This window comes from Ptychodera flava, chromosome 11, assembly GCF_041260155.1.
Source record: "Ptychodera flava strain L36383 chromosome 11, AS_Pfla_20210202, whole genome shotgun sequence".
NCBI lineage: Eukaryota > Metazoa > Hemichordata > Enteropneusta > Ptychoderidae > Ptychodera > Ptychodera flava.
This window is the reverse complement of record NC_091938.1, coordinates 5,861,745-5,888,678: the sequence shown is the minus strand read 5'-3', so window position 1 is coordinate 5,888,678 and position 26,934 is coordinate 5,861,745. Positions and strand designations below refer to the sequence as shown.

At 39.7% G+C, this 26,934-nt stretch overlaps 3 protein-coding genes across 4 annotated transcripts in view; 1 reads left to right on the top strand and 2 right to left on the bottom strand.

The window, feature by feature from the left end:
* Positions 1–386: 386 nt before the first annotated feature.
* On the bottom strand, positions 387–13,254 carry LOC139143375 (uncharacterized). The gene is made up of 3 exons (XM_070713633.1): positions 13,079–13,254; positions 8,640–8,880; positions 387–4,534 (listed from the first exon to the last, which is right to left on the bottom strand). The coding sequence occupies exons 1-3, from the start codon at positions 13,121–13,123 to the stop codon at positions 4,101–4,103; spliced, it is 720 nt and encodes a 239-aa protein (XP_070569734.1). The 5' UTR covers positions 13,124–13,254; the 3' UTR covers positions 387–4,100.
* Positions 13,255–13,830: 576 nt separating this feature from the next.
* On the bottom strand, positions 13,831–25,358 carry LOC139143369 (uncharacterized protein PF3D7_1120000-like). Its single transcript, XM_070713627.1, has 3 exons — positions 25,219–25,358; positions 19,456–19,690; positions 13,831–17,669 (listed from the first exon to the last, which is right to left on the bottom strand). Exons 1-3 carry the CDS (start codon positions 25,237–25,239, stop codon positions 17,122–17,124), a joined length of 804 nt encoding a protein of 267 aa, XP_070569728.1. The 5' UTR covers positions 25,240–25,358; the 3' UTR covers positions 13,831–17,121.
* Positions 20,095–26,934, top strand: part of LOC139143372 (histone H4-like) — a 36,368-nt gene continuing 29,528 nt past the window's right edge. For both annotated transcript variants that reach the window (XM_070713632.1, XM_070713631.1), the window contains exons 1-2: positions 20,095–20,153; positions 21,993–22,138. The gene's annotated coding sequence lies outside the window, so the exon portion shown is untranslated. The remainder of the gene's footprint in view (positions 20,154–21,992; positions 22,139–26,934) is intronic.

Below are 26,934 nucleotides of genomic sequence, written 5' to 3'. Positions count from 1 at the left end.
TTGGTTTCTAGGTAACTTATGCAACGTTCCTGCAAAGCTATGCCCGTAACTGACAAACAAAGAACCCTCTTATGGCTGACCTTGCAACAGTTCGCGTGGGCCAATCAATGGCCTTTGAACGGGACCGAGCGTAGGCAGGGTTTTATGGTCCACTGATTTGAGTCTTTGTGTTTATTGAGTAAAAATCATGTGAGCCGACTTGACTTTTGAAACAGAACTTAGCTGACAATGCAATCGTCAGCACTCACAATTATGAAAGCATCGAAAGGCCGCAACGAAATCCACAAAACAACTATTACATACCTAAGTCACACAGATCTTTTTCGCGGTATCCTTATGTTCTCCAAAAGATAGTTAGCGCACAAAATTCATTACAAAAATCAGCATTTTCGTTTTCATAGCCCACGATCGCTTTATTTCCCCAATTTCTAATTTACAGCACTGTTAACAGCTAATATCAATACATGTACTAATGTGTAACCATTAAAATTGTAAAACAAATCTACTGTGCGATTATCCTTCTACTTTCACTTCTTGTTTTCATTTTGTAATGCTTTGACAGTTCTTTCCCGCACATAGATAAGCAAAAAACCTGTTCCTTCAAACTACTGATGATTTTCCAGGCTCATTACGGAAGCCCGTTTTTAAGACGTACATATCATTACAAAGATAACAGCAACATTTTATCGAGCACTCAACAGTCTTTAAGAGACTAATTTGTAAATGCGTTTTACCATGTTTACGTTGTTTTGAAAAGATTCCTATCGTTATTTACAAGTTTTCGCGTCTAATATGTAATTAATTCTCAAGAGTTTTGTCAGCTGATCAACTACCTGTGGACGTTAACACTTAGAATAAATTACTCAGTAAACCGCAGCTGGACTTAGAGTCAGCTGATATAGCAATATAGAGAACCTGAGAAGGGGTTACAACGTCAAAGATTATCTCTCTTTAAGCTCTAAAAGCTGTACATTAAAAATATATACGTTCAGTTATGTATGTATGTATGTATGTATGTATGTATGTATGTATGTATGTATGTATGTATGTATGTATGTATGTATGTATGTATGCATGTATGCATGCATAGGTAGTAAAGGGAAAGCAACTCCACACATCGTTCATATTTGGGTTGTTTGCGTTTTATGTATGATATCGTGTATAATATAAGTGTATATCCTGTTTGGCTGTTTCATGTAAATTGTTGTTTTAGCCATGGCGAGACGTACCCGTAATCTACGTGTCTTGTGTTACTCCGGGTTGGAGCGGAGAGATTACTGTGACACTACGATCCTTTGGCACTACGTTTCGAAAACAACAGAGTTTTCTTCATCAGTCGCTTAAAATTCAGTTTTGTTCGGTGAGACGTGTTGAATGGTTGATTGTTTTTATTTTGTAATATGTTGTTCCACTTGAGTTTGTTGTTCAAATAAGGAAGCTAAAATATCTACTGTTTGATCTCGTTGTGTTTGTATAGGTTCTTGTGAACCTGATTTGAGCTATTGTAGGTTTTGTGAAGTCTGGCGCTTATAAGTGTATCGCCTATATTTCTGTTCCTTCTGTATGCGATTATTGGTTTGTTTTGGAACAGTTTTTTTAGTGTTTCGTCTTTTTCAAGTTCACGCCAGTTTTCTGTCAGGGCTTGCTTGATTTTTGTTGTTTCTGTGTATGGGCTGTATGTTGTTATGAAGACTATTGTATTGTTGGTGGCGTTATTTTTTTCTTTTTGTTGTTCAAGCAGTCGTTTTCTTTTTTTATGATTTGTCTCTCTGATAATGCGTTCTATTTCATTTTTCTTGTATTGTCGGTCTTGTAATTTTTCACTGATTGTGTGACTTTCTGTGTAAAATCGGTTTCGTTGTTGCATGTTCTGATGTATCTGATGTATCGTAATGTTTCACCTTTGATCAGACCATTGAATGTTGCTGCTGGATGGCATGAGTTTCTTTGTAAGAATTTGAATGTATCTGTTGGCTTTGTGTGTGTCTTGATGTCGAGAATATTCTCTTTGTTGTATCGATGACCTTTGTAGATAGTCAGGTCTAAGTATGTGATTTCTTGAGGGGAGCTTTCAAACGAAAATTTGAACGTGGGATGCATTTTGTTTATGTTTGATATGAATTGATTGAGTTCGTGTTGTGTTCCGATGAAAATCAGAAAAACATCGTCCCTGAACCTCAGCCAGGTCGATATTTGTTGTTTGTGTTTATGTATTATTCTCATTTCTGTCTCATGGAATGTGAGGTCCGCCAACTGTGGCGAAGATGGCGAACCCATGGCCACGCCGTAGATTTGCCGGTAGAATTCATCATTGAATTCAAATGTGTTGTTTTTTAAGATTATTTCTAGCAGAGCTATCATGTATTTCGTTGGTGGTTGCTTGATTATGTAATTGTTTGATGATCTTTCCTGATTTAATGCTCTGCCGACTGATTCAATTGCCTCATCATGTGGTGTATTCGTGTACATGGAATTTACATCCAGTGTTACTAGTGTCGCATTGGTCGGAACTTTGATTGTCTCAATTTTCCGTATAAAGTCTGTTGTGTCTTTGATGTATGTTGGTTGTTTCTTGACGATTTGTTTGAGAAGTGGTCAATGAACTCTGATATGTGAAATGTTGGACTGGAGCATCCACTTATGATTTGCCGTCCTATGAATATAGCTCCTGGTGGCGGCACTTTGTGAATTTTCGGTAGAAGGTACCAAAGTGGTGTTCTTATTTTTCTATTGACTGGATTCAGATATTCATATGTGTGATGGTCAATGTGTTTTTCATTGTACATTTCTGTTATGAGATTGTGTATGTCTTCTATTGTATTTTTTGTGTCATCTGTTGCCAATTTTGTGTAGTATCGTTGATCGTTAAGTTGACGTTGACATTCTCTTATGTAATCATCAGTGTTTAAAATTGCTGTCCCCCGTCCTTTATCAAACGGTTTGATGGTTATCTGTTTGTTTTTTGATAGCGTTTTCAACGCTTTGTTTTCTGCACGTGTCATGTTGTTTTTTGTGTTTCGAAAAGGTGTGTTAACAATAGCCAATTTTGTCGCTTCCAAAAAATTGAGAGACAAATCATAAAAAAAGAAAACGACTGCTTGAACCACGGTCCCTCCGTGCTTGAACAACAAAAAGAAAAAAATAACGCCACCAACAATACAATAGTCTTCATAACAACATACAGCCCATACACAGAAACAACAAAAATCAAGCAAGCCCTGACAGAAAACTGGCGTGAACTTGAAAAAGACGAAACACTAAAAAAAACTGTTCCAAAACAAACCAATAATCGCATACAGAAGGAACAGAAATATAGGCGATACACTTATAAGCGCCAGACTTCACAAAACCTACAATAGCTCAAACTCAGGTTCACAAGAACCTATACAAATACAACGAGATCAAACATTAGATATTTTAGCTTCCTTATTTGAACAACAAACTCAAGTGGAACAACATATAACAAAATAAAAACAATCAACCATTCAACACGTCTCACCGAACAAAACTGAATTTTAAGCGACTGATGAAGAAAACTCTGTTTTCGAAACGTAGCGCCAAAGGATCGTAGTGTCACTGTAATCTCTCCGCTCCAACCCGGAGTAACACAAGACACGTAGATTACGGGTACGTCTCGCCATGGCTAAAACAACAATTTACATGAAACAGCCAAACAGGATATATACTTATATTATACACGATATCATACATAAAACGCAAACAACCCAAATATGAACGATGTGTGGAGTTGCTTTCCCTTTACTAACTACCCATGTTTGTGATGTCTTGTTTAATACGTTTTCTAAAGAGGGCATTAATTCTAAATTTCTACTTAAACGAAGTAAATTAAATTAACAGTAAAAACAGTGCTAAATCAAAATAGATAACACAAGAGTTAGGTTGGCTTGACATTTTACCAAGGACAAGTAACGAAAGTCACTTTTTGAATAATTATGTAAAAAGAGAGTATTGTTGAATGGTTTTTACAACATGCAAATTGGTGATTCTAGGACTGGCAACATCCCTCATGTCTATTCGGACAAATCTAAGAATTCTCCACATTCTTTCCCACGACGTCATTTATTCAACTGGCAGGAAAACTATTCTTGATCAAGTAATTTCGTAGTTTCCGTAGCTTCTGGTTTTTTCTTCTCGTCTCCATCCGTTAGCTTCTTTGCCACCTCTTTGAGTTCATCATTGAACTCGCCAATGTTCTCCATGACGGCGTCCTGTATGGCAGGCGCCCTCTCGCACTTCCTGACGTTAGCCCCAACGTTTTTCCGAGCCTGCGCTTTGTCCTCTTGGCTTAGTTCGCTGTCGCCGACACGACCCTTCAGCTCATCGGCGTCGGCCACAATTTTGTTGGTAGATTCGATGGCGCTCTTGAAAGATTCGCTGATCTTTGTACTGGTTTCGTTGATGCTGTCAAAACACCCAGTGATTTTGTCGCCTGACGATGCGTTGTCCTCGTTGCTTGGACTGCCCAACGTCAGCACAATTGTTGTTTCATCCTTCACTTCCAAAGTCAAATCAGCTGTAAATAACAATAAACGATCATATGATATATAATTCGTCTAAATTCCATTCAACTGCAATACAAGTAGGATTGCCCGCATCACTGTCACAAGATTGTTTGTAACAGAGTAATAGGTCATTGTTATAGCAATCTGTAACGTTACAGGTAGGTAGCTTGTACTGTTTCATTTGCAAAAGTGCCGTGGGTCACATATGAGCAGCAGACCTAGGCTAGCAAAGCATTGTAATAATAATAATGATAATAATAATAATATTTAATTCTTAAAAAACGCACTCCACAAACGTCTCAGTGCGCTGAACACAAGTATTTAAAAGATATAAAAACAGCTAAAAAACTCAAAAAAAAACAAAAAACAATTACGAGTAAAACTTAGTAAAAAGATGGGTCTTCAAACAACGTTTAAAAGAAGTTACATTTCTGGCACAACGAATTTCTGAAGGCAGTCCATTCCACAGCAAAGGAGCACATATCGAAAATGCCCTCTGACCGTAGGACTTATTAAAATAGCTGCGAGGAGGAGTTAAACGCAATTTCTCAGAAGATCGCAGATTTGTTGACGGTACATACAGATCAATTAAATCTTTCAGGTAAAGCGGTGCATCACCTCTGACAATCTTAAAAGTAGTCAATAAAATTTTGAAATGTATACGAGCTTTCACAGGTAACCAGTGTAAATCAATGAAAACAGGAGTGATGTGGTCATATTTGCGTGTACCTGTGACAAGACGGGCTGCTGCATTTTGAACAGACTGCAGACGGATCAGCTGGTCATTTGAAATGCCATAGGACAGACTGTTACAATAGTCGAGTTTAGAGTTAACGAAAGCATGGAGGAGTTTCTCAGCAGTGGGCTTGTCGAGTAATTTACGAATTTTACCTATTCTTGATAAAGAGAAATATGCGTTCCTACAAAGTTGACTGATATGATCACACATAAAGCTATCCATGTTGAGAATAACACCAAGATTCCGAACGAAAGGAGAGGGAGTGATGTTAAGTTCACCAATCCTGAGGCTATTCAGTTCTGCCATATCGTGTTTCAAGCGTGATGAAAAATGTATAACTTCTGTCTTGTTATCGTTCAGCACCAGCATGTTACTTCTCATCCATCCGCGAATATCATCAACACACATTTAAACACCGGCGCTAACATCTTCATTGTAAACATCAGATAATCCCTAGAAAAGGTTAGTTCACTCAACATACCGGTACATATACCTTGTACACATACTACCTTGTAGTAAGTGTTGTCATATACTATTGTGTCCCTAGGGACTGTTCAGAATTTACTTCCAGGGGAAGGCCGGGGAAGGATTGTCTATTTTCCTGATGATTTTTTTCCATGGTCCACCCTAGTAAATTATGGAGAAAATCTATGGTTCCCCTCTTATTTCCTGTCTTTTTCCTTGGTCCCCCAATATATGCATGCATGCTTACACTCTAAGGCACATACAGTCTGACAAGTTTATCACACTTTGCAGGAATAATGCAGTGGTCATTTAATCAGTGATATTACAAAACGTTTCAGAGTTACAATTAAAGGTGCACAGTCACCTGTAATCTAAATATGCCCATATATGGTCAAAGGGGCGTTCGTGGTATTCAAAATGCCCATGTGAGGGTGCTTTTTTGAAAAAAGCGGCCACCCGCTTAAAATCTGTGATTGGTTAGATTATCTCTTTCAATGGTATATGTGGCAAAATTGGAACAGGTGACAGTATACATTTAAGTGGCCATAAAAAGCATGCTTTGCAGGTACTGCAAGTGGCACACTACTGCATGGGAAGGCTAGTAATGGACAAATCAGGTTGTAAATTTCTGCAGAAAAGTCCACACTATTGGAACTAATTTGGGATAAGTGGATGGTGAAGTAATGTCGATTTAATCTGCAAATGTTATCTCATCTGCTTTTCTTTTTTAAGTTACACACTTGTTTTTATGAGTAATTTGTAATAGTGCACCGCTGCTATAGGGAATCTAACACTTTTGAGAAATTTGAAAAAAATGAAGAGTTCAAATCATGTTAGTGAATTATTAAACAGAAAACTTCTTTTGTTATGTCCACTATAAATGATCCATTTTTGGTTCTTTTATTGATTATTTGACGATCACTTTGTCCTAGATGTTGTTGTATCAGTAGTCTATATCAAACACTTTGGTTGTAAATGTTTGCCAAGTTGTTTTTAACACTATCCACTATGGCTATTGTTTTCTTCGAAAGGGTCAGATTTGCAGTCAAGTCATGTGCGGTGATAAAATCATGGGGGAATGAGTGACTAAATGTAAATTATCTCGAAAAAGTAAATTGGAAACGCCCATTTTCTAGCCATTTTTCATCCTCATCCTTCCAGCTACAACAAAGCATTGGGTAGTCCCCACCTTAAAAGGACATTTGCTGTAACTTTTGGCATTTGTTCAATGTTTTACTTTCTGTGTATCAACAATTGTTTCTTATTCTATCCCTACATAGAACACCCAGTGCTGTATTTGGCAACATACTAGTACATATATACGTAAATGACCATTGTTATTGTTGACAAATGAATTGTTACAGTAGTTTATTGAGTTCATCTGTTCACTGTGTGGTCTGTGTTGACATGCTAAATTCTGGACATTTCATGACGCTTGAGGCCAGACAGAAAAAATAAATTGTTCATCGGAATCGCCGCTTCTACTTTGCCCGATTTGGAATTATTTTTTGATTTCGGTAAATTCATACATTTGCATTGCTAATACTTTAGTACCGTCGCTGGCGGCGCCCTACACTTCGTCGGGTTTCTTTGCGTGCATATGGGATTCTGAATGAGACTACCGACGTGTCTGCATTTAGCTCTGTCAACACGTTGTTGCGACGTCTGATTTTGCAAATCACGACACAAACTTGGTCAATTTTTGGCTGAAATTTCTCCGTTTTGTCAAGGTTAGTACACCATGACTATTACTTTGATCGCCAGCATTCGATGTTATGGCAAACAGTGTTTGTCCTGATATAAAAACGTTTTGCGATCTGTTTACCAAGATCGTGACAGCAGACGATAGGCCGTGCATCGGATTGAATGAAAATCGCATCGAAAGTATAAAAATTTATGACAATGAGAAAAAACATGGTCGCGTTGATGTTAAAGTTCGATCTGAGTTGTCAGTATGTATATGTAATTCCCTATGTTGTTATTTAGAAATATAGTGTTGAATTCAATAACCAGTATCAGTGTATCTTGTCTGAGATAATTCTGGTTAGCCTAAAAGGGGAAAAATTATTTTGCCTTGTCTGCATCCCGTCAAAAAAGTCTGCGGGACCGCGGTTATCTTTGGTCTATTTTTTTTAAATTTCGCTCCCCACTCCTAAACCTTAGTCCAAAAAATCCGATAAACAAGATTGTTTTTCCCTCTGGCCTGAGGGAGGAGAACAAGATACTGCAGTAGATGCATAAAACAAACCGCTGTGAATATCGCCAAATTTTGCAGCTAAATGAGTTTTAATACACTTGTGGAGTTTATCTGTCATCCAGGTAGCTACTATGGTTCTCTTTTTTGTAGATCAGGATTTCTGGGTAAATATTGAATTGATGTGTTTTTTCCTTAGTCCCCTTAAAGGATTGTGGTTTTTTGTATGCCCCCCTAACCTTGGGGGAAATGGGTGGTCCCCATGGAAATCCTCCGTGCCCCCTGGAAGTAAATTCTGAACACTCCCTTAGCTAGGGATTCATTCATCGCCACGTGCGACAGCAAAACAAATGAATAATAAACTATTGTGGTGTACCGGTATGTTGAGTGAAATAACCTTTCCCAGGGATTATCAGATGTCTACAATCCTTTGCTAGGTCTGCTGCCCATATGTGAACCATTTTGAAGCTTGTGAAGCAATTAAGCGTTCATAAAATCGAAATTTCATTCATCCTTTTTTTTTGAGTTAACACAAGGATGGTTGCCATATTAATTTTAAATATCGTTAAAATTTATTGATGATGATTAGTACTTTGGGTTTCCTCGAGGAGGTTTTGAGCAAAAAATACATCTTCGATAAAATCATGGGTTTACTTGAAATTGAAACTTCGTCCACACGTAGACTCAGTCGGTGAGGGCGCATTTTGGCAGTACTTACGATACGTAGATTTCTTCAGCCCCAGTATTGATTCCTCTATCGAATTCCATTTCTTGTGGCCGGTCAGTAACTTGAACTGCTCGATTGCCTGCAGATAGGCCTCATACGAGTCGATCGTTTCGTTGAAGGGCGCCACCGCATCGTCAAAAGTCTTGTCGAGATCTGAAATGTTCGTCTTCGCCATCTCCAACTTCTTTATCTGTACCTTCTTGGAGTCGTCCTTCTCGTCGTCATTTCCTTGCTGTGAGTATGATGGGGAACAGTGTAAGTTTTATGAAAGACAGATTCTCACTCTGTCAAATTTTTACAATACCAGTACTTTCCCAGTCCGGTCCTTGTGTGGACTCCATTGAAATTTGTGAAGATAATAAGGGTCTCACCGTCTTGTTCTTGTGATAATAAATAATTTATCTTTTTCCAAATTTATTTAAGGAGTGGTCTAAGATTTTTAAATTTCGCTACGTGTACTACCTTGAATGCGAAGGGTGATTATGTAGCCTCAGATCAACAGGGAAATTACCAAAACTCATTTCACGGGTGCATTTTCGATTTCGTTGTTCGATGCAGTATTTAAAGCCAGGGTGTAAAATGTAAATTAAAACCGTTGAACAAGACGTCCAATGTCAAGTTGAAGGATGGAAAGAAGAGTTGTTAAATGAAATGTCGAAGTGAAAAACATAGCATACAAGAGAAATAATATGGCGGGATAGGAATTAGTAATCGATTGTGTACTATAAGCGTGCCTGCAGTCAGTCAGGACCCGACGCCGGTTTGTGAACGGCAGACGAAATTCAACTAAGTGTTGTTACCCATTGAACTTCATGGCGTTTGTTTGAATCATGTGATGTCATTTTCATTCCCTTATCTTGCCATGAAGACAATTAGTAAACGTAGGCGGAAGGCGTTGCGTCTTCACTATTACATATGTATATGCAAATTTGTACATCCATATATGGTAAAAGGGGAGTGTTGGTCACATGTACACCTTTACGTATGGAATAACTTGACAGCAGAGAGTTTTGGCGGCGCGCACATGTTTATGTTTGTGGCCCTTGAGATAAAATCGCTGATTGGCTAAACATAATTAAAGGTTATCTTTTAGTGAAATGATAAAGGGTAGAATTAAAGCAGTGGTAGAAATTTTTTATCGTGACCGTAAACGAAATGAAGCGAATGAAAGAATAGGGACACTAGAAGGTTACGATGGAAAAGTTCATAAGCTTATGGTTGACTACCCATTTATTTATTTATTATTTCATTTGTTTGTTTGTTTGTTTGTTTGTTTGTTTGTTTTGTTCGTTTATCGTTTATTTGGCAGGGGTTTCCTACCATGTTTTCCAAGTAACCCGAAACATTTACAAAGCAGTATTAGAAAAGCCCGCTGCAGACCTATGGATTTCAACATGTCCATTCGATAGTGGTGCCCCTCCATTGAGAACCTCATGGACATCCCCGTATTCGCTTTGCCATGATAAATTACCTATTGTTCCTTGTGACATGTGTTTTTGTGTGCATAATTTCTCTTTTATTCTTGATGCGAAAAAGGCTGTATGATGTATTACCAGGCTGACAATTATGGCGCATGCCCAGAATGAAGCTTGTAACAGCCGGCTTATGTTTGTTTCAGGCATAAATTTAACGCTGAATGTTCCCACTTTCAGTTTCAGGCCACTCTATTTGTTTCTGTATTGATATTCCAAATTATGTCAAAATCACGCTTTATGTGTGAACACTGCCATTCACAAGGGTATGTCAGCGCATCCATTGGCAAAGTTCACATACTGAATGCCGGTCAGCATTCATACACGACAGTGTAATAATTCAACATTTTACTTGTCGGAACAGTTTGATCTAAAAAGTGGAAAGAATTATTCCATATATTTCATTTGATGCAGGGTAGTGTTTAAAAAACTATCTTCAGGGCCAAAAAATTCAGAGTTATAAATATTCAGAATGTAGCTGTAAGGGAGACATAAATTGTTCGGGTATCATTGTGGTCCCTGGCCGTTATAAACCATCAAATTTGGCCGATGACAATCATTTATTCGCTTACCTTTTTTGCTCTTTCATTTGTTTGTATCAAATGCTAATTAGTAATTTTTATGACACCGATATGGCCATACGTCATGATACTTTAGAGACATTTTGGCTATTTAAATTGATATTTTCCAGCAAGACTGATACAATATTTTTCGCTCGAAAAAAGACACAGTGGAGATTCACTACAACATACAGTGGATACACTGAACTGTCGCAAATCATTCAGTCAAATAGATGGATTAGTACCAAAGAAAACGCCGGGATGTAAGGTCATGTCGGTGTCATGAAAGTTGATTGTTGGAGTATTCGTGTGTAAACAGATACCTCTTTTAATTAGTAGCGTTTGCTACAGTTATGATCCACATATTGAGTTAAAATTTATTTGTAGGTTATTAATCAGATCATGTACATTTGTATTCCATCGAAGATGACCTGAAACCTTTGAAAACTTCTGCAAGCCAAGTCTAAAATAGACAACGTTAGGAAAGCATGCGGGAGATTTTCAGGAGAAGATTGATCTGCTTACATCAAACAAACTTTCGCCTGTGTGTTGGCGTCGATGCGAGTGCTGCCCTGGCCTCTGCAGCTAGACAATGTAAACACGAGTACAATGGTTTGCACACAAATGTATTTAACTTTCTCAAACAGTATGTTGGCTTCATCGGATGGAAATCAATATTGAACATATAGATAGTTAAGCGGCCATCGTAGGTTGGGGTACGTATGGCTTTTGATTCATGTTTGATCTTTTCGCTGTAAGGGGATGGAGAGAAATTACAGAGGCCCGGAGAAGGCCGGTGCTTTTGGGATTGCAAGCAATTTTAAAGTGTCAAGAAATTTCAAGCATGCTTTTGGGGAAGGGTCACCATTTTTTTGCGCAAGAAGATAAGATTTGGCCGATGTAGTGCTAGGTTAAAAATATTAAATCATAATACATGGGAGTCTATGAGAAAACTAGTAACGATTTCGTCTACAAAACAACAAGCTATATCCGTACATCTACATATGTCTGATAATTTATGTTGTTGTACTTAGCTTTAAGTGGGAGGTTAGAAGTGCATATAGATATTTGATTTTGGAACTGCACCAAAAAAGTTTATCCGCTAAACATGGTAGTCTATGAGAAAACGGTAAATATTTCTTTCCAAAATAAAACTAGCAATATCTATGCATAAATAGACATTTGATAATTGATATAAATGTACTTGATTAGAATACGGTGGTTACAACTGCATATCTGTACAAAAAATTTGATCTTGGAATTTGACCGAAAATGTTGATTCATTGCACATAAGAAAACTATGAATAATTTTTGACAATTCTAAACTGACTAAATCTGTGCTTTTATAAGTGTTAAATTTGACAATTGATAAAAACGGACGTGATGAGAATAGGGTGTTCGAGAGTGCAGATGTGAACAAATAATATGATATTGGAATTTCACTCAAAAATATCAATTCACCTCTCATGGAAGTGTAAGGGTAAACTGTTAAACATCCCCCCACAAAACTATATACATACATATATATATATATATATATATATATATATATATATATATATATATATATATATATATATATATATATATATATATATAATATATATATATATCGAAGTATACAGATGTCCTCGAGGGAAATTACAGTGCTCGATGCTAAAGCAGAGCGTTATAAATAATAATACAAAATTACTTCAAGTACAAAGTAATGATATCTGTTACTTAAGTTTCATGCATCGACTTGGAACCTTGCATAAAAGTTAATATTTGTAAAGGTTAGGGTCACTTGTTTTCTTGCAAATACACATTTGAAGGGTCACTATTTTTTGCGCTGCGTCAATAAAAAAAATACCGCCTGTCGTAATTTCTGTCCTGTCCCTAAGGTTTATAAAAATGTTGACAAGGCGGGGTTGTTAGACTTCCTAAAATAGAACAAAAGCAATCAGATCAGGCTTACCAACAGCTTTGTGACCATATCGACATGCTTGAATTTGTACAAGTGCAAATTTTTGCTTGTAACAGTTTAGAAATCAATGCAGAAAGAGATTGTACGGACTCTGTTTCGCTGAATTAGATGTTGCTGAAACCACAGACCTTTGGGGTATTTTCTGAAACAAGCATGCGTTTTTGTTCTAATTCTTTTTCACGTAAGTCCTCCTTAACGGAGCATGGTGCTTCATTCACACGGAGGTTCACAGTATCATTGTTTGCCCACAATATATCGGCTCTACAACCATGAGGGTGGAAACTGCATCAGCAGAAATCACCTTGATGACGCAAAGAATGGTGAAAGTTGACGGGAGGATAGAGAGGCCATAATCGACCCGCGACGACCTACGCATACAGCATGCGATGGGGTATAAAACCATGCAAATGAGGTAAATACACATGTACTCACAACACAGCCCAGGAACGGACATAAGACGGATTGTAGGCAGCCCATGGTTTAGCAAGCTCCGTGGAATGATCCGATCAGCGCCGTCGGCAGCCTTCTTTTTCACGGTCCAAAGCAGTGAATAAAACAAACGTCAGTGTGGTCATACCATCTGTTCTGTGAATGTTGCTATTTTCGTTGCATTAATTTGATATTCAGAAAATACAGCCAGCAGTTGTGATGAATTAGATTCAATTTTCTGTCAACTGATGAATGCTGGGCTTGGTTAGGTAAACAATACGGGTCAGTTCACAAAAAAGCAAGTAAATAAATAAATCGTCCTTTGTATCAAAGTTCATGTGTCTATTGTTTCCGTTTTGAGGCTTGAAAAAAACGCTGTCGTGGTAAAATCGTTTTCAATTACTGACCCGTCCAATGTGATAATTACAAACATTAAAAGTACCATCATTTAATCAATTACGTCAGAATTACGATATTCACCGACAAGTTCAAATTTAAAGCTCTCACCATTTTGATGTTGTTGTTTTTTGTAGTTGTTTTTGTTTATTTTCAAATTTGTTGCATTGTGTATGTAAGGCTGATTTTTGCTGCAGACTGGTAGCGTTTTGTTGTTATTGTTGTTTTGTCCGTATGTATATCGCATATGCGTGGTAATTGCTTCATTATGCATAACATGGAACTTATGACCCAATGTCAAAAACGCGGCTATTTTTCCTATGGTGCATCATTTAAGTAATTCTTTCAATACACGAACATCGATAGATGAATCGTGAAAGTGGTTTATTTCAACAGGTCAAGTACAAGTAAATGCCCGGACATGTTCACAATATAACAATTAAGAAAGATGCATTGATTGAAGTTAATTCAGAAAAAAAATTTAATGATGACGTGCAAGCTTGTGAAGAAGGATAATTTCCTCGTGTGTGACATGTCAATTTCATGGCGCCGGTCAAGATTTTAAACTTACCATTTACAGACCACGTTATATACTTAGATGTATGGCGTATTGCTCTGTATGTACAATCATTTTCATACCTATGTACACATGTATAACAAGCTATGTACGCTTTTATGCACTGACTGTCCCGAAACAGTCCTGCAAACACAGCTTTGAAATCTTCTTCAAACTACTTGCCCTGGGATATAATTATTAAAGGTTCGCTTAACTGGATCTGTTCAAAGTTTTCATGTCCGGAAATCTAGTTTCGTTGTTTTGTGTAGCTTGCCAAGTAGAAGGTTTTTTGGATGTAAATATGAAAATCCCATTCTCTGTGATTAGCAACTGTGTGCATGCTTGCACAAGATCAGAAAATTTCCGTCCCTAGCCATGTCAAATACGAAAGTTTAGAAACTCTAAGAGTAGGTGTTCAGCTTCTAAGGTGTGGTTGCTCTGCTGGAGATCCAAATGAAACATGTGCAAGTTATACTAAATAATAAAAGTAACATGTATGATCCACATCGTTCTTTCCAACGCCATTTTCTTGAAGCGTCCAGTCAGGCCATGCACTGCACGTGTCCCTTTTATTAAATGATGCCTATACTGACAACATACAGACAGACACAAGTGTTGGGGGTCAAGGTCAACAACTTTATTCCGATGTTGACAGGCTATGAGCCGATTTCCGCCACTCTAGGCGTAATAAGATACATATTCAAAGACGAAAAGCAGAAAGAAAGGAAAGAAAAAAAAATTCAATTGCAAGCTAGTAGGATAGGGAGGGAGGGTGGGGGAACGCTCTGAGGGCAAAGCCAATACTGATTAACTATTAAGTGGCCTCGTCCGGAGACCGTCCCACTCACAGCTCGAACCCGGCCAATTTAAACTACAATAAAACAAGTATTATTGTTCACTTAAATGATGCCTATACTGACAACATACAGACAGACACAAGTGTTGGGGGTCAAGGTCAACAACTTTATTCCGATGTTGACAGGCTATGAGCCGATTTCCGCCAAAAGCCCCCAACACTAGTAGTAGGCGCTAGCCCTCCGGCGCCCTGGAAATAGCGTCAGTGTCGCTAAAAGAGTCCATGCATGTTACTTAGTTTGTAAAGTTCTTACTACAAAGGTCCTGGAGCAATAAGGAGTGTGTGGAAACAGACATATGGTAGTGCCACTCCTGTAAAGGGTGTGCCTCGCGACTTTGCAGGGTGTCTAAAGCTCTGAAGTAGTGTTTAATTTCGTGCAGGCGCGATAAGGAGTCCGCGTCGTTATCATTAGTTCTGACGTATCTGGCGGTAATCTGAAAGTTGGAGATTGCCGACAGCCAGAAGAGTTCGCGTAGCCACTCCATGGCTGTTGCATTGCGTGACGTGCCAGAGTTTATTATATACATGGTGGTGGTATTGTCCGTGTATACCACTATGTGGCGTTTGTCCCAGAAACGATGCCACCGCCTGCACGCAAGCAGGACGGTGTTAAAGTTCCTTGAGGTTGATATGCGCATCCGCAGTAGTTGGGTGGTCCGCAGACCATCGCGTGTAGAACCAGTCGTTCGCGTAAATGCCCGCTCCCGCTGCTGAGCATGCGTCAGTGGTGAAAATCTTGCGCGAAACGGCAGGAAGTGCGGTTGCAGCCGGTGGTTTTTGGAAATCAAAGCAGATTTCGGTTTCTCGTGTGACAAAGTTGCGGCGCGCAGTGTCCTTCGTAGTGTTTTTCTTGGGCGTATTTCCGTTTGCCTGTCGTTTATCGAGGTGATACAGTGATAAATGGAGGTCCACGGAACCCCATGTGATTGAGTCCGTCGCCTGTTTCTTGCGATACTCGTGATCATACGATAAAACTGATGATGTCGTAAAAGATTGCGCGTAATCCCCGATGTTAATTGTGTGATCGAGGTACGCCAATGTGTCCTTGGTGGACATGCCGCGGTTAATCAATGTCTTTAAGATTCGGGCGTTGGCTGATATCCACTGAGGAAGGGAAACTTGGTCAGGTTTCGGTCTACGCTTGGCGGTCCGCATAACTAGCTTCATGTCCCCTTCCGCTGCTAGTTCCGTCTCGTCGGAAGAGTCCAGTGAAGCAGTCTTTGTGGTTATATGGTCCGGAATCAGTAATGGTTTACGCTCATCCTTCGTTAGATTTTGGGATGTGGTGCGCTGGTCCGATACAATGTCTTTTAGCGCGTCGTTGCTGAAAGCTTCGAGGAGTTTGTTCAACTCTTCATCTTTGGCGAGGACTTTGTAGTCGCCCCTGATGTTTCTGTCCCGTGTGTAGGTTGGTCTGCTCGGCACCAGAAATTATGTGTGGAATATGACCAGGTCTGAGTAAGCAGTCGGGAGACGAAGTCGTCTAATACTATAAATGACTACTTTATTCTATACTAATATAATAGACAGTGGCTAATACAGTGAAGCATAACACTTGGGTGAGAGACTGTACATAGAGTCCAGTGACGTGAAGTGTCTCTGTTGAGGGTGGAAAAGTCTCTGATTAGGGAAGGCGAGGTTCCCGTAGATAAAGCACTTTTGGCGGGAAAAGTGTCTATGAGTCATGAGAAAGGCACATGATGGATTAGGCATATTGTCTTAGCAGATGGAATCTCTGGTTGGTAAAATAAACAGTGATAGGAAGCGGTGCCTCAAAGCTTAGTCTTAGAAGGAATGCTATCAGAGTATCTATAGTAAGACACTGTACTAATAATGACGTAATACAAGAATATATTTCCTAACATTCTCCCCGGCGGGAAAGCCAATACTGATTAACTATTAAGTGGCCTCGTCCGGAGACCGTCCCACTCACAGCCTCGAACCCGGCCCATTTAAACTACAATAAAACAAGTATTATTGTTCACAATATTAGTATTTCAGAAAAAGTCAACTCTACACTCTGTGTTCTGTTTCTTGGCTTATTTTGGTTTGATCAGTTATTAAACCACGGCTACTAAATAAAACAACTAAATGAAAATATAGCAAAGGGCATGGTACTATGGTAATTACCCAGAGATTTTTATGGGAAAGCCTACCCCAGACCCACGAGAGATAGTTAGTCCAGATTTTCAAAATGTCACGTGTGGTTATTAATCCAGGTAAGAAAGCTGGTGTCTTTCATTCGTCATGAAGTAGTTTTGTCATTTCCGTGGCTTCGGACTTTTCGCTCGATTTCGGCTTTTGGTCGTTCTTTGTGTCTGACGTGTCCTTTTCGACCTCTTTGTCTTTTTCGCCGTTGTCTTCTTCCTTCACGGCGTCGTTGTCAGCCTTCGGCTTTTCCAGCTTGACTTCGATCATTTCCCTAGCCTCTCGGACTCCGTCGGCGAAGTCGTGCACGACGTCGACCATTGCAATCTCGATGTCGGGGACCTTGCGGAACTCGGTTATGTTGTGGAAAATGGATCGCGTCGCCCTCAACAAATGGTCCGGCTGAAGGTTCTGGGACTTCAGATTTCCCTTGATCTCGCGGGCTTCTTTGACGATATTCTCGCAGGCATCGCTGACGTCGTCTGCCACCTCGACAATCTCCGTCGCCAGGTTGCCAACCGACCCAAATGTCTCGGTCAGTTTTGTAGCTGTCTCCTCGGCCTTGGCACCGCCTGCTTTGGCCTTCCCAGGGACAAGGACAAACTTTAAAGTGCCGTCAACTTGTATTTCAAGATCAGCTGCAAGAGAATGGTATATTGGGATTACATCCTACAACATGCAATTTTATTGTAAACAGATATATTGTCTAGAAAAATAACACAGTCTCAGGTTCCATGAATTATAACACAAAATAGGAACACTTCACACGTGCAGCTGAGGCTGGTTTGACAAGTAAAGCACTATAATTGCAACATAGCGTGGGGTTGAACAAGATATTACAGGGAGAATGTGTCTCGGGGACAGATATTCGGACTTTCAAATTTTTACCATACTTTTTGGGTCTATCGCGGGAGCTCATTTTGAAGCTCTCGTATGAACTTAAGTTTTCAACGGCTTATTTTTGCTGAAGATCGACAAATTTTTCCCATAGAGTAAACACAGGGATGGTGGCCACTGTGAATTTCACGGATCTTGGGTTACGACCTTTACCGGGCAAGTGTTCTGCACATTCTCACTCTAACTTGGAAATCTAACTTGTGACATACTGTGTGGAATATGTTCATGGAACACTGCTTTTGTTGTGGATGGTCGGAAATCCACAACCTGGTGCTTATTGTTCTTTCCTCTGTTCAATTTTTTGAAAGCTTGTGTGATTAAACAGTAATTTGATATAACCCATTGCTGTAAAACCTGTGACTAATTCGGTATGTACAGCTACAAACGCCCCTATTATCTCTTTTGCTGCGGGTGTCTGGGCCTGACCCTGATCGTTTGTGATCCAGGCGATAATGTAGAATTGTCAGAAACGTTTTAAAAAGGAAAAAGAAGAGACGTCAATGCGCAAAGTGGGTTTATGGTCATAAAAACCATGCAAAAAATAATGTTTATTATGTATATGTATATAATGTATGTATGTTTGTATATATGTATGTGTCATCCAGCATTTTGTTTAATTGCAAAATCCTTGTTTTAATTTCAAAATATTAAGTATTTATAGGAAAAAATAACCAATATTCCACTTGCAAACACAACGTGTATGTGTGTAATTGTTGATAACCACGCCTCGTGTATTATTCGATTATCGTGATTGGCTTAGTGGTAGTCACATGGCATATATGAGATAAAACATGGTTGAGGAAACTATTGCCGCTCGTTGCGGTGATCTTGCCCGCTGCAGACACATTTCACTTTAGTGCGCTTCTTCTCTGCTCATGAATTGTCGTGCACCCCCGGGCGTTTGACACTTAATAAGACAACATTCCAGAACAATTAACCTGCAAGTAAATAAGATCTGCCGCAAAACCTGCCTTAGTTTTCAGAGACGATAGTTTTAGGTATGGCGATAGAAAATGAAGCCGTTCACAGCGGCGACTGTCTATACCTGTGAAAACACGCTCTACGTAGGATTTTACGGGTAGGTTCGAACAATGAAGTTTCTGTGTGGTGCAATAAAATTTATAATATATGATAGCGATGACAAGATCACTATTTGTTATCTGTTAATCATGGCGGTACTTGATACCCTCCCCATCGGCTCGGGCATCATCAATATTCACGTAACCGCCATGAACAGTATCTTGTGATATTACCTGTGCTATTTTGTGTTACCACATATACATTGAAAAAACTGAGAACCACTTCGGGCTAACCTTTTGTTCGTCGTTGACCGTAAGATTGCGTACAGTATAAAATGAGTTGAGTTGGCAATTCCGTGTTGAAATAGTCTTTACATATGGTGTGAATGAAATCACAAGCATATTTCATAGGACAACACAATGAAAACGTTCTCAAAAGTAATGCACTACCTCACAATGCGCCGTGGCGTCCTGATTGACCCGCAAGAAATCGCAGCCTCGTACTTACGATATCTTTTTTTCAAGTCAACCAGCGTGTCCTTCACGCTGTCCGTATTCTTACGTCCGGCGAGCTTCTTGAAATCTGCGACGCTCTTCTGGAAATTAAAGACCAGATCAACGGTTTCGTTGAAGGGGGTTGCGGCATTCTCGAAGATTTTGTCTACGTGCTCGCAGTCTGTCTTCTCGATCTCCAACTTCTTTATTGTTGCGTCATCGTCCTCGACCGAGCCACAATCCGGGAACTGAAAACCATACAAGTAATAGTCATTTTATTCTAATAAGCATTTATTAAAGCTAATCTCTATCTCAAAGAATGCCGAACCAAAGTGCAGTCTCGGTCGTGCGCTCTGTGCCCTGTGCGTGTCCTGTTCAGAACGGGAACGAGGCTAAACACCTCTACCATTCAGGCCCCACTAACTGTAACTTTTGATGTACGCTTACATTCTAGTATTTTTGTACATTGTACAAAATAATGTCTCTTGCTCTGATCCTAAATCAATGACGAAAGACCCACAGACCGCAAGGGTCTATGAAACACCTTACATATTCGTTAACGACAAAGTTTCTATGTATGGATGTTATTGTTGACTTCAGAATTTTTGCCCGAACCAAAACTTATTTATCAATTATAACTTTACATGTCGTGTTTTTCAGGCCAATCAAGATGTATCTTAACGTACTTTAATTATGGACCAGAAGAATAAGGCATTTCTGTTTTCCACGACAAATATTATGAAAAGATTACAAAAACTTAAGTGTTTTCAGGCAACGTGCTATCTTTTGGTTATTTTGTCGACAAGTGATCTTAAAAAGAGGAACGGTCTTCAACTCTGTCAATCATGGACATGTTCTATTATATGTCATATTTTTACACGATTTACAGATCTGTATTGAAAGTGTTTGGTGTTATAATACTGTTTGTTTTAGGAAAGCTATTTCGAGCCATGGTTCCGGTGGCTACCAGCTAGCCGTGAACGACACACGAGTGTGCAGGCATATACTTACAAGGTCATCGCTTGTATTCAGACTTTATACAAACATAATTAAGAAAGTTATCTTAGCAACAGTGAACAGTCTATGGTGGGAAGGCTTTATGAAGAACAGTTGAGCGATTTGAACTTTGCACTGCAAACCTAAAACAACGACAGCGTATATTATGACAGTTTTAGCTGTGGGCTGTGTTGTTTGGTGGCATAGAGTCGGTTTGGGGCGTTTGTCAGAAAATACTCTCTAAAAATCAACCAAGAACCAAAATAAAACCTCCTTGTATCTAGTCTCTCTCACAGCCCTAGCTGGCGACGAACTCGTGTGGTCTGGCTCAGGACACGCCGACGAGCTGGCTGGCCAAGCCAGCGAGGCTGCACCACCTCCCTGGGCCAGGCTACACTAATCCAGAGTGCGTATAGCAAGCGAGGCGTGTGAGAGAGTCTACCTTGTAGAAGTTGTACCGTAGAAGTTATAGCGAATTGGTAGAGCAGGAAACAGCTGCCTCTTCGGGCAGGCATTTTCTTGTCAGGCATGTGAAATTTTATATTTATTTCTCGGGTTGTCGACTTTTCAAACCCACCTTTCCGGATGTCTGGCTATCACTTTGCACGGATTACTCCCACTGGATGATTAGTTCATTTTGCTGGTAGCTACCCAAAAATCATGTGACCATTTCTTTACTTTCTGCATTAAGTGGGACTGAACATTCGTTAAAAGACAGGGTATTGCAAACAATATACGTCTGGAAGTTATGATAAATAATGCCATGTATTAAACATTTTAATATACAAGCCTTACCTGTGTCATATGTGTGTCTATACTGTACTCCTGCTGTAGCCACGGTCCCTCCACGAGGGACTGTGGTATAGCGTTTCAAAGACAACAGCCCCTATCTGTGCATTACCCTCCCCGATTCCGTTCTCTAGTTTGTTTTCTATCGATCTTCAATGCAGAGGATTATCTCCTTACTTATCAGCAGCTCATGAGGTTAAAGTCCGTCATTTACCTTATGAGCTGCTGACGAGTTATTCGGTCAAGGCGATAAGCCTCCGCGTTTGTGATTGGTTGAAAAAATAATAAAGGGATTACGGAGGGTAATTAACAGATATGGAGTGTTTTCCTTGAAATATGATACAGAGATAGCAAGGGTAAAGTTATAGACACACACTAGACACAGGTAAAGCTTGTCATTGAGGTACGGAGGGGAGATACATGACATGAATAATGTTTGCAATACCCTGTGGTTAACATTGCTAGTAATTCAGTACGTTTAAGGATACTGTAAAATGCAAGTTCTCAAATAACTGTTTTTTTGTACAGTAAATGATGCCCAAAAGTTCTAACCTTTCCCAAAAAAATTAGAAAACATTTCGGCGAAAATCGGATGGTGCGTATGAGTGCCATATAATTTTATTCACAATGCAATAATCCTACATTCTGCCACCATGAATCTAATATCTTCAGGTCAATACAAGTCACCCACAAAATCTGATACCAAACCTTCATTTACTGCAACTCTCAATATTATATTTTACGGTAGTTTTGTTCTGTTTTTAGGCTACCGGTTGCTCCAAAACCATTTCGAAATATCCTGCCTTCGACTTGTCAACATAGTTATCGCAGACATCTGAGTCCGGACCACAATTCATTTGTGAACGATACCATAGCATATCATCCGTGAATACGCCGTGTTTGCTGGGCTTGTAAGTACCTCAAAATGCTTCAGGGACATGTAGAAGATACTGAACATTTCATTCTTGGGTAAAACCAATAACGAGAGATATAAAAAGTTGACGATATTGTTTGTGTTTGTGTCTGAAGAATGTACAATGGTATTCACGTATGCTGTCTTGCGGGACATAGTGATGGCAAGACTTCATGATCTGATGGTTTTGGGGGTAAATTTTGTATTTTATAGACACAATGAAAGGGACCTCGCAAAAACACCGATGTCCAGCACGGAAAGGGTGTGGTCCAGTGTCCTCGTTTTGTGTTTTATCGCAGAACTGTCCACTGTAACAGTACGTTTATCGTTGCATTGAATTATTCAATTCCGCATTTCTACTGCAGGTGTGACAGTGTCATTAGGTGCACAGATGTGTCCCTTTACTATTTGCATTATCGCTGCTAATTACCAATTCGTCAGGCGTCGTGGAACTGATACTGCGCAGTGTTACGTGAATGTCATTGAGAGTCATTCGTCATTGGTTGTCTGTTTGTGTCTGTCTGCACCTCTAACTAGGTCATAAAGTCAATTACTTGTAATATATTCGCATTGTTTTCTATACAGTGCACGATTCGAGATTGGGTGCGTAGCCCAGTTGTACAGAAAACTTTAGAATCCAGTCAAGGGCATGCGCACGGCGCGGCAAGCATGTGCGTAGGGATAAAGCAGTAAAATTGCAAACGAGTAATTTGAATGAGAATATTTCATCGTACAGAACAATCTTCCTGCACCTACATATTCTCTCCTATGATGTCGTCTCGTTTCGTCAAGATCACAGAAGTCGATTGTTCGCGCCGTCTACTCCCCTTTCAAAAATAGAACTTCCTTTAGGGCGCCTTAAAAGTGATAAACTTAAACTTATGCTCAAACTTTCCTCAGTGAAACTTTCAGCCTTTCGCCTACCAAATCAAGAATAAAATAAGAGGTCACCGTCTAAAGTTTGGTACAAGAGGAACAAATTACCTAATGTTTACCGATAATTGAAATTCAAAATGGCCGCCATCCCTGTGTTACCTCTGTGGGGAAAAATACAATTTCCGATTTTCGAAGAACTAAGCTTAAGACCTGTAAAACAAGCTCCAATAAGTGGTAGATCAGAAAACTACTGTAAAATCGAGAGTCTGAATAAATGTTCCCGAGAATTGTTCTACCTTGGTATTTTTTCTCCTACAAGCTTTAAAATATCGGTGACCCTGCAATCACCGAAACCTCACCCGTGGTCAATGAACTGTGAGCCCACCGGGCGCAATCGACATTATTCTCTGCACGAAAATAAAATTGATGATGCACAAAGTAAACAGCGCTCCGTCAGCTGTATGTTTTGATCTGTTCGGTTTGTCAAACACGGTTCTTGTTCTCATGCAAAAAACACATCGAAACGCTATGTGTTTTCAACAATGCTTGTAATGTGCTTTAAAGTTCCAATAGCTGCGAATGTGTAATAAATCGATCTCAAAATATCCTGAGTTTTCCAAGAGTTTTCTTGGAATAAGACCCATTAAAGGCTGAAAAATTGTATAAACTGTCATAAGTATCGAAGGTGTCATGTATATTCAAACGTTTTGACATCATCTTTAGATTTCCCGCCATTTCCCAAAACTAATCATATGACAAAGAAAATAGATACTACAACAACAATATGTTGGCCATCGTGTGTTGTGCATTCAAGTTAATGGCATCATGCTTGTTTCTGGTACGATCACGATGTGTATGTGCAGGAAATACTTGAGTTTTCTTTGGTACTTTTCCGTGGGGGCGCCATTTTATGTGTGCGGCATCCGTTTATTTTTCAGCCTGTTTAAACGTGCAGGTATGGTCTAAATCAGCGAGTAGTGATACTTCTATACATGTCCTTCAGTTAGCACATTTACACGAACCAACTTTGGTTGCAGCTTTTGGGGCTTTAATGCCAAACACTATTGTTGTAAACTGAATTCTGGTCTGGACTAGCCTTCGTTGGTCAACAATTACAGGTGCTCGTGAGCCTGGCTCTTTGCATTTCAACGTACCGTAGAGAGAAGTAAAAGAAAATCTATTTGTTTTCCAGAACATAAGATGAAAATGTTACCAAAAGTTACGCCATCATTTTCCTTTTCGTTGAAAATCAGTACCCTTTGATAAAAGTGGGAAAAATACCCTCTATGACAACTTTTAGTAAACACAAGGAATGAACAATATAACAGTGCGATCTGGACCAAAGATGCTCATTGAAAAACGCTTTTAAATCATCAAAAGTACCAGCAATAGTGTCACCAGAAATTAAAGCTTACACCAATATAGACTTAATCAACTATTGCATCACCATGTACGGATGTATTATCGAGGAATGTACGCCATTGCTCTGGGTAGGGGTAAGTATACCTATTAGGTGGGTGTGGTCTCTAAATTAGAACGGTTACTGATGAAGGTTTTTTTTTAAGCTGAGTTAAACACGTCTTACATGTCGCTTTTCGAGTAGGGGCGAATCTGTGACGAAGAAAAGTGACATTTGTTACTCTCTCGCCGTAAACTCCGAATGCGTGGATGGACACCGAGTACTGTGATGCAATCTGCCTATCATTGTCAGACTTAAAGACGTCCGGATTCGGAATATATTAAGAAATGATATAGTCTTTGAAAACACTCCAGAATACCAAATTAATCAAGTCCCCCCTCCCAAATGTCCAATTCCAGGCATCGTATGACAGAAATCTAGGCAAACACTTTTATAGTTTCGCTGTTTGGTTCGATATAACTAATAATGGAAATTTTGTGTATTTCCTCTCGTACGTATATTTCCGATCAAAAATGTGAAAAACGAATACATACCATCTTTCCCTCTGATCGGACAATTGCGGGCATGCATTTATTGGCACAGTTTTATCGGGAGACAAGCAGATGCATTTGAACAGACTGTTGTCGTCGGAACCCTGATTATCCGTTCGGGCTGCAGGGTTGAAATACTGGACAACACATAACGGTGTCTTTTGACTCGGACAATTCGGACCGACTAAAAAAAAAATAAAGTCCATAAAATCGGCAGAAAGTCTTATTCGGAAAAGAAGAGAATATACTTACGAAACACATCAGGGCACCCATCGTCTAGTTTCCTTGTTGTACTAATAACAAAAGTATGCCTGCACGGTGAATGGCGAAGTACTTGTTTCCACCAAATATGGCATCTGTTGCCGCGTTATTGAATATTTTGAAGATACACGTAACCGTAATGAGGGGAAACATTCTCATTTCAATGACAATTGCGTTAATTAGAATAACGGTGGCTTAGGCGTTAATCAAGGCGATCAAAATAAATCCAGCCTTGAGAAGCGCGCCAATATGTTTTACGGTGGTTGTTCAATGCAGAATTTGACTTTCGTTTTGTGGATTTGTGTCACGCCAAGCCTGGGCAGATGTCAAGAGTTGTCAGGGTCATGAGGGTGGGGATCAGTTGTTGTTAGGAAAGACCTACCGTAAACGGTCAAGAAGAAGCTCAAGCAAAGTTCAGAAGGCATCTTTAGGTAAAATCTTAAAAGTTACAGGGGTGGAGTTCAAGAGCGTGCCGCTGGAGAATTTAGGAAATAAAAATATACACTGCAAGATCGAGGTGCGAACTTTTTATAGACTCCCCTCTCGCTACGTATCGAACTGTAGCGAGTGTAGCGAAGGCTAGGAAAAGAAGTGTAATTACAGCGAAATATATCAATGCGCATCGTGTTTTTTTTACTACTCCGGACTATTTTCACGTATAGTGTCTCGTATGCAACATCGCTATAAGATTGTTTTATAAGTTAAAGCGCAGTGGTCGTCGCGCTGCGCGTGCGCGATTTTTTTGTTGATAAACATAAATGTTTGTAAACGTAAGTCTTCTCAACTTCAATCGGGGTGAGATGGGAGCGGTCCCTCACTTTGTTAACGCCTTTGTAAGACTCAACATCATGCAATAGTAGTCTTCGTTTTGAAGACTATGGGTGACACTGTCTGCGTGCGTATGCGTATGAAATTCTGGTAACTTTAACAGTTCCAGTTCACCCATAGCAAGAGAACGTTCTTTCCAAAGACGTGAGAAACTTACGTTACTGCCGGGTTTTCACGCTGGACCCATCCAGCTCTGCTATTGGTTCGATTTGAAATGCGCCCATGTGACTAAATCTACCGCAGGGTATTTTAAATCTGGAATCAAGAGACGACGAGATGCATTGAAAAACCTGCCGATTTGTCGACTTTTCATCGGTAAGAGGTAAAAATGTCTGAGTATGATTGAGAAGGACTAATGTGCTTTGACCCTACGTCGAATTTTACCGATTTCGATGCTTGCTAGGTGCATTTTTGGCGATTGAAAAAAAGTGTGTGGCAATGAAGTGACAACCCTTGGATAATGTTAGGCTGTATTGAATTTGCAACGCACATGTATAGTTAGGCAGCAACGCACATGTATAGTTAGGCTGTATTGAATTTGCAATGTGTGTTCCCGGCGTTATACGGCCTGTGATGGAGGCCGTATAACGCCGGGAACACGCAGACCTGTACGCAGGGCTATAAAGGCCTACCGGTGCTACGCAAACTTCGTTGTTGTACCTCCTGATTGCCGGGTAGGTCTGAATCCTCTTTCAAATGAGTTAACCCCCACATAACAAGAAGACCTATGAAAGGTCCTTCACTTGACTTGATACCTGTACTCGGAATTCTCGTTTGCACCCCCAACGGGGTAGACTTCGTAGTGGAGTTGGATTCTCCACAGCCGAGTGTAGCGCGCCATATACCCGGTTCTCTTGACACCGATGTTCATGCAGACCA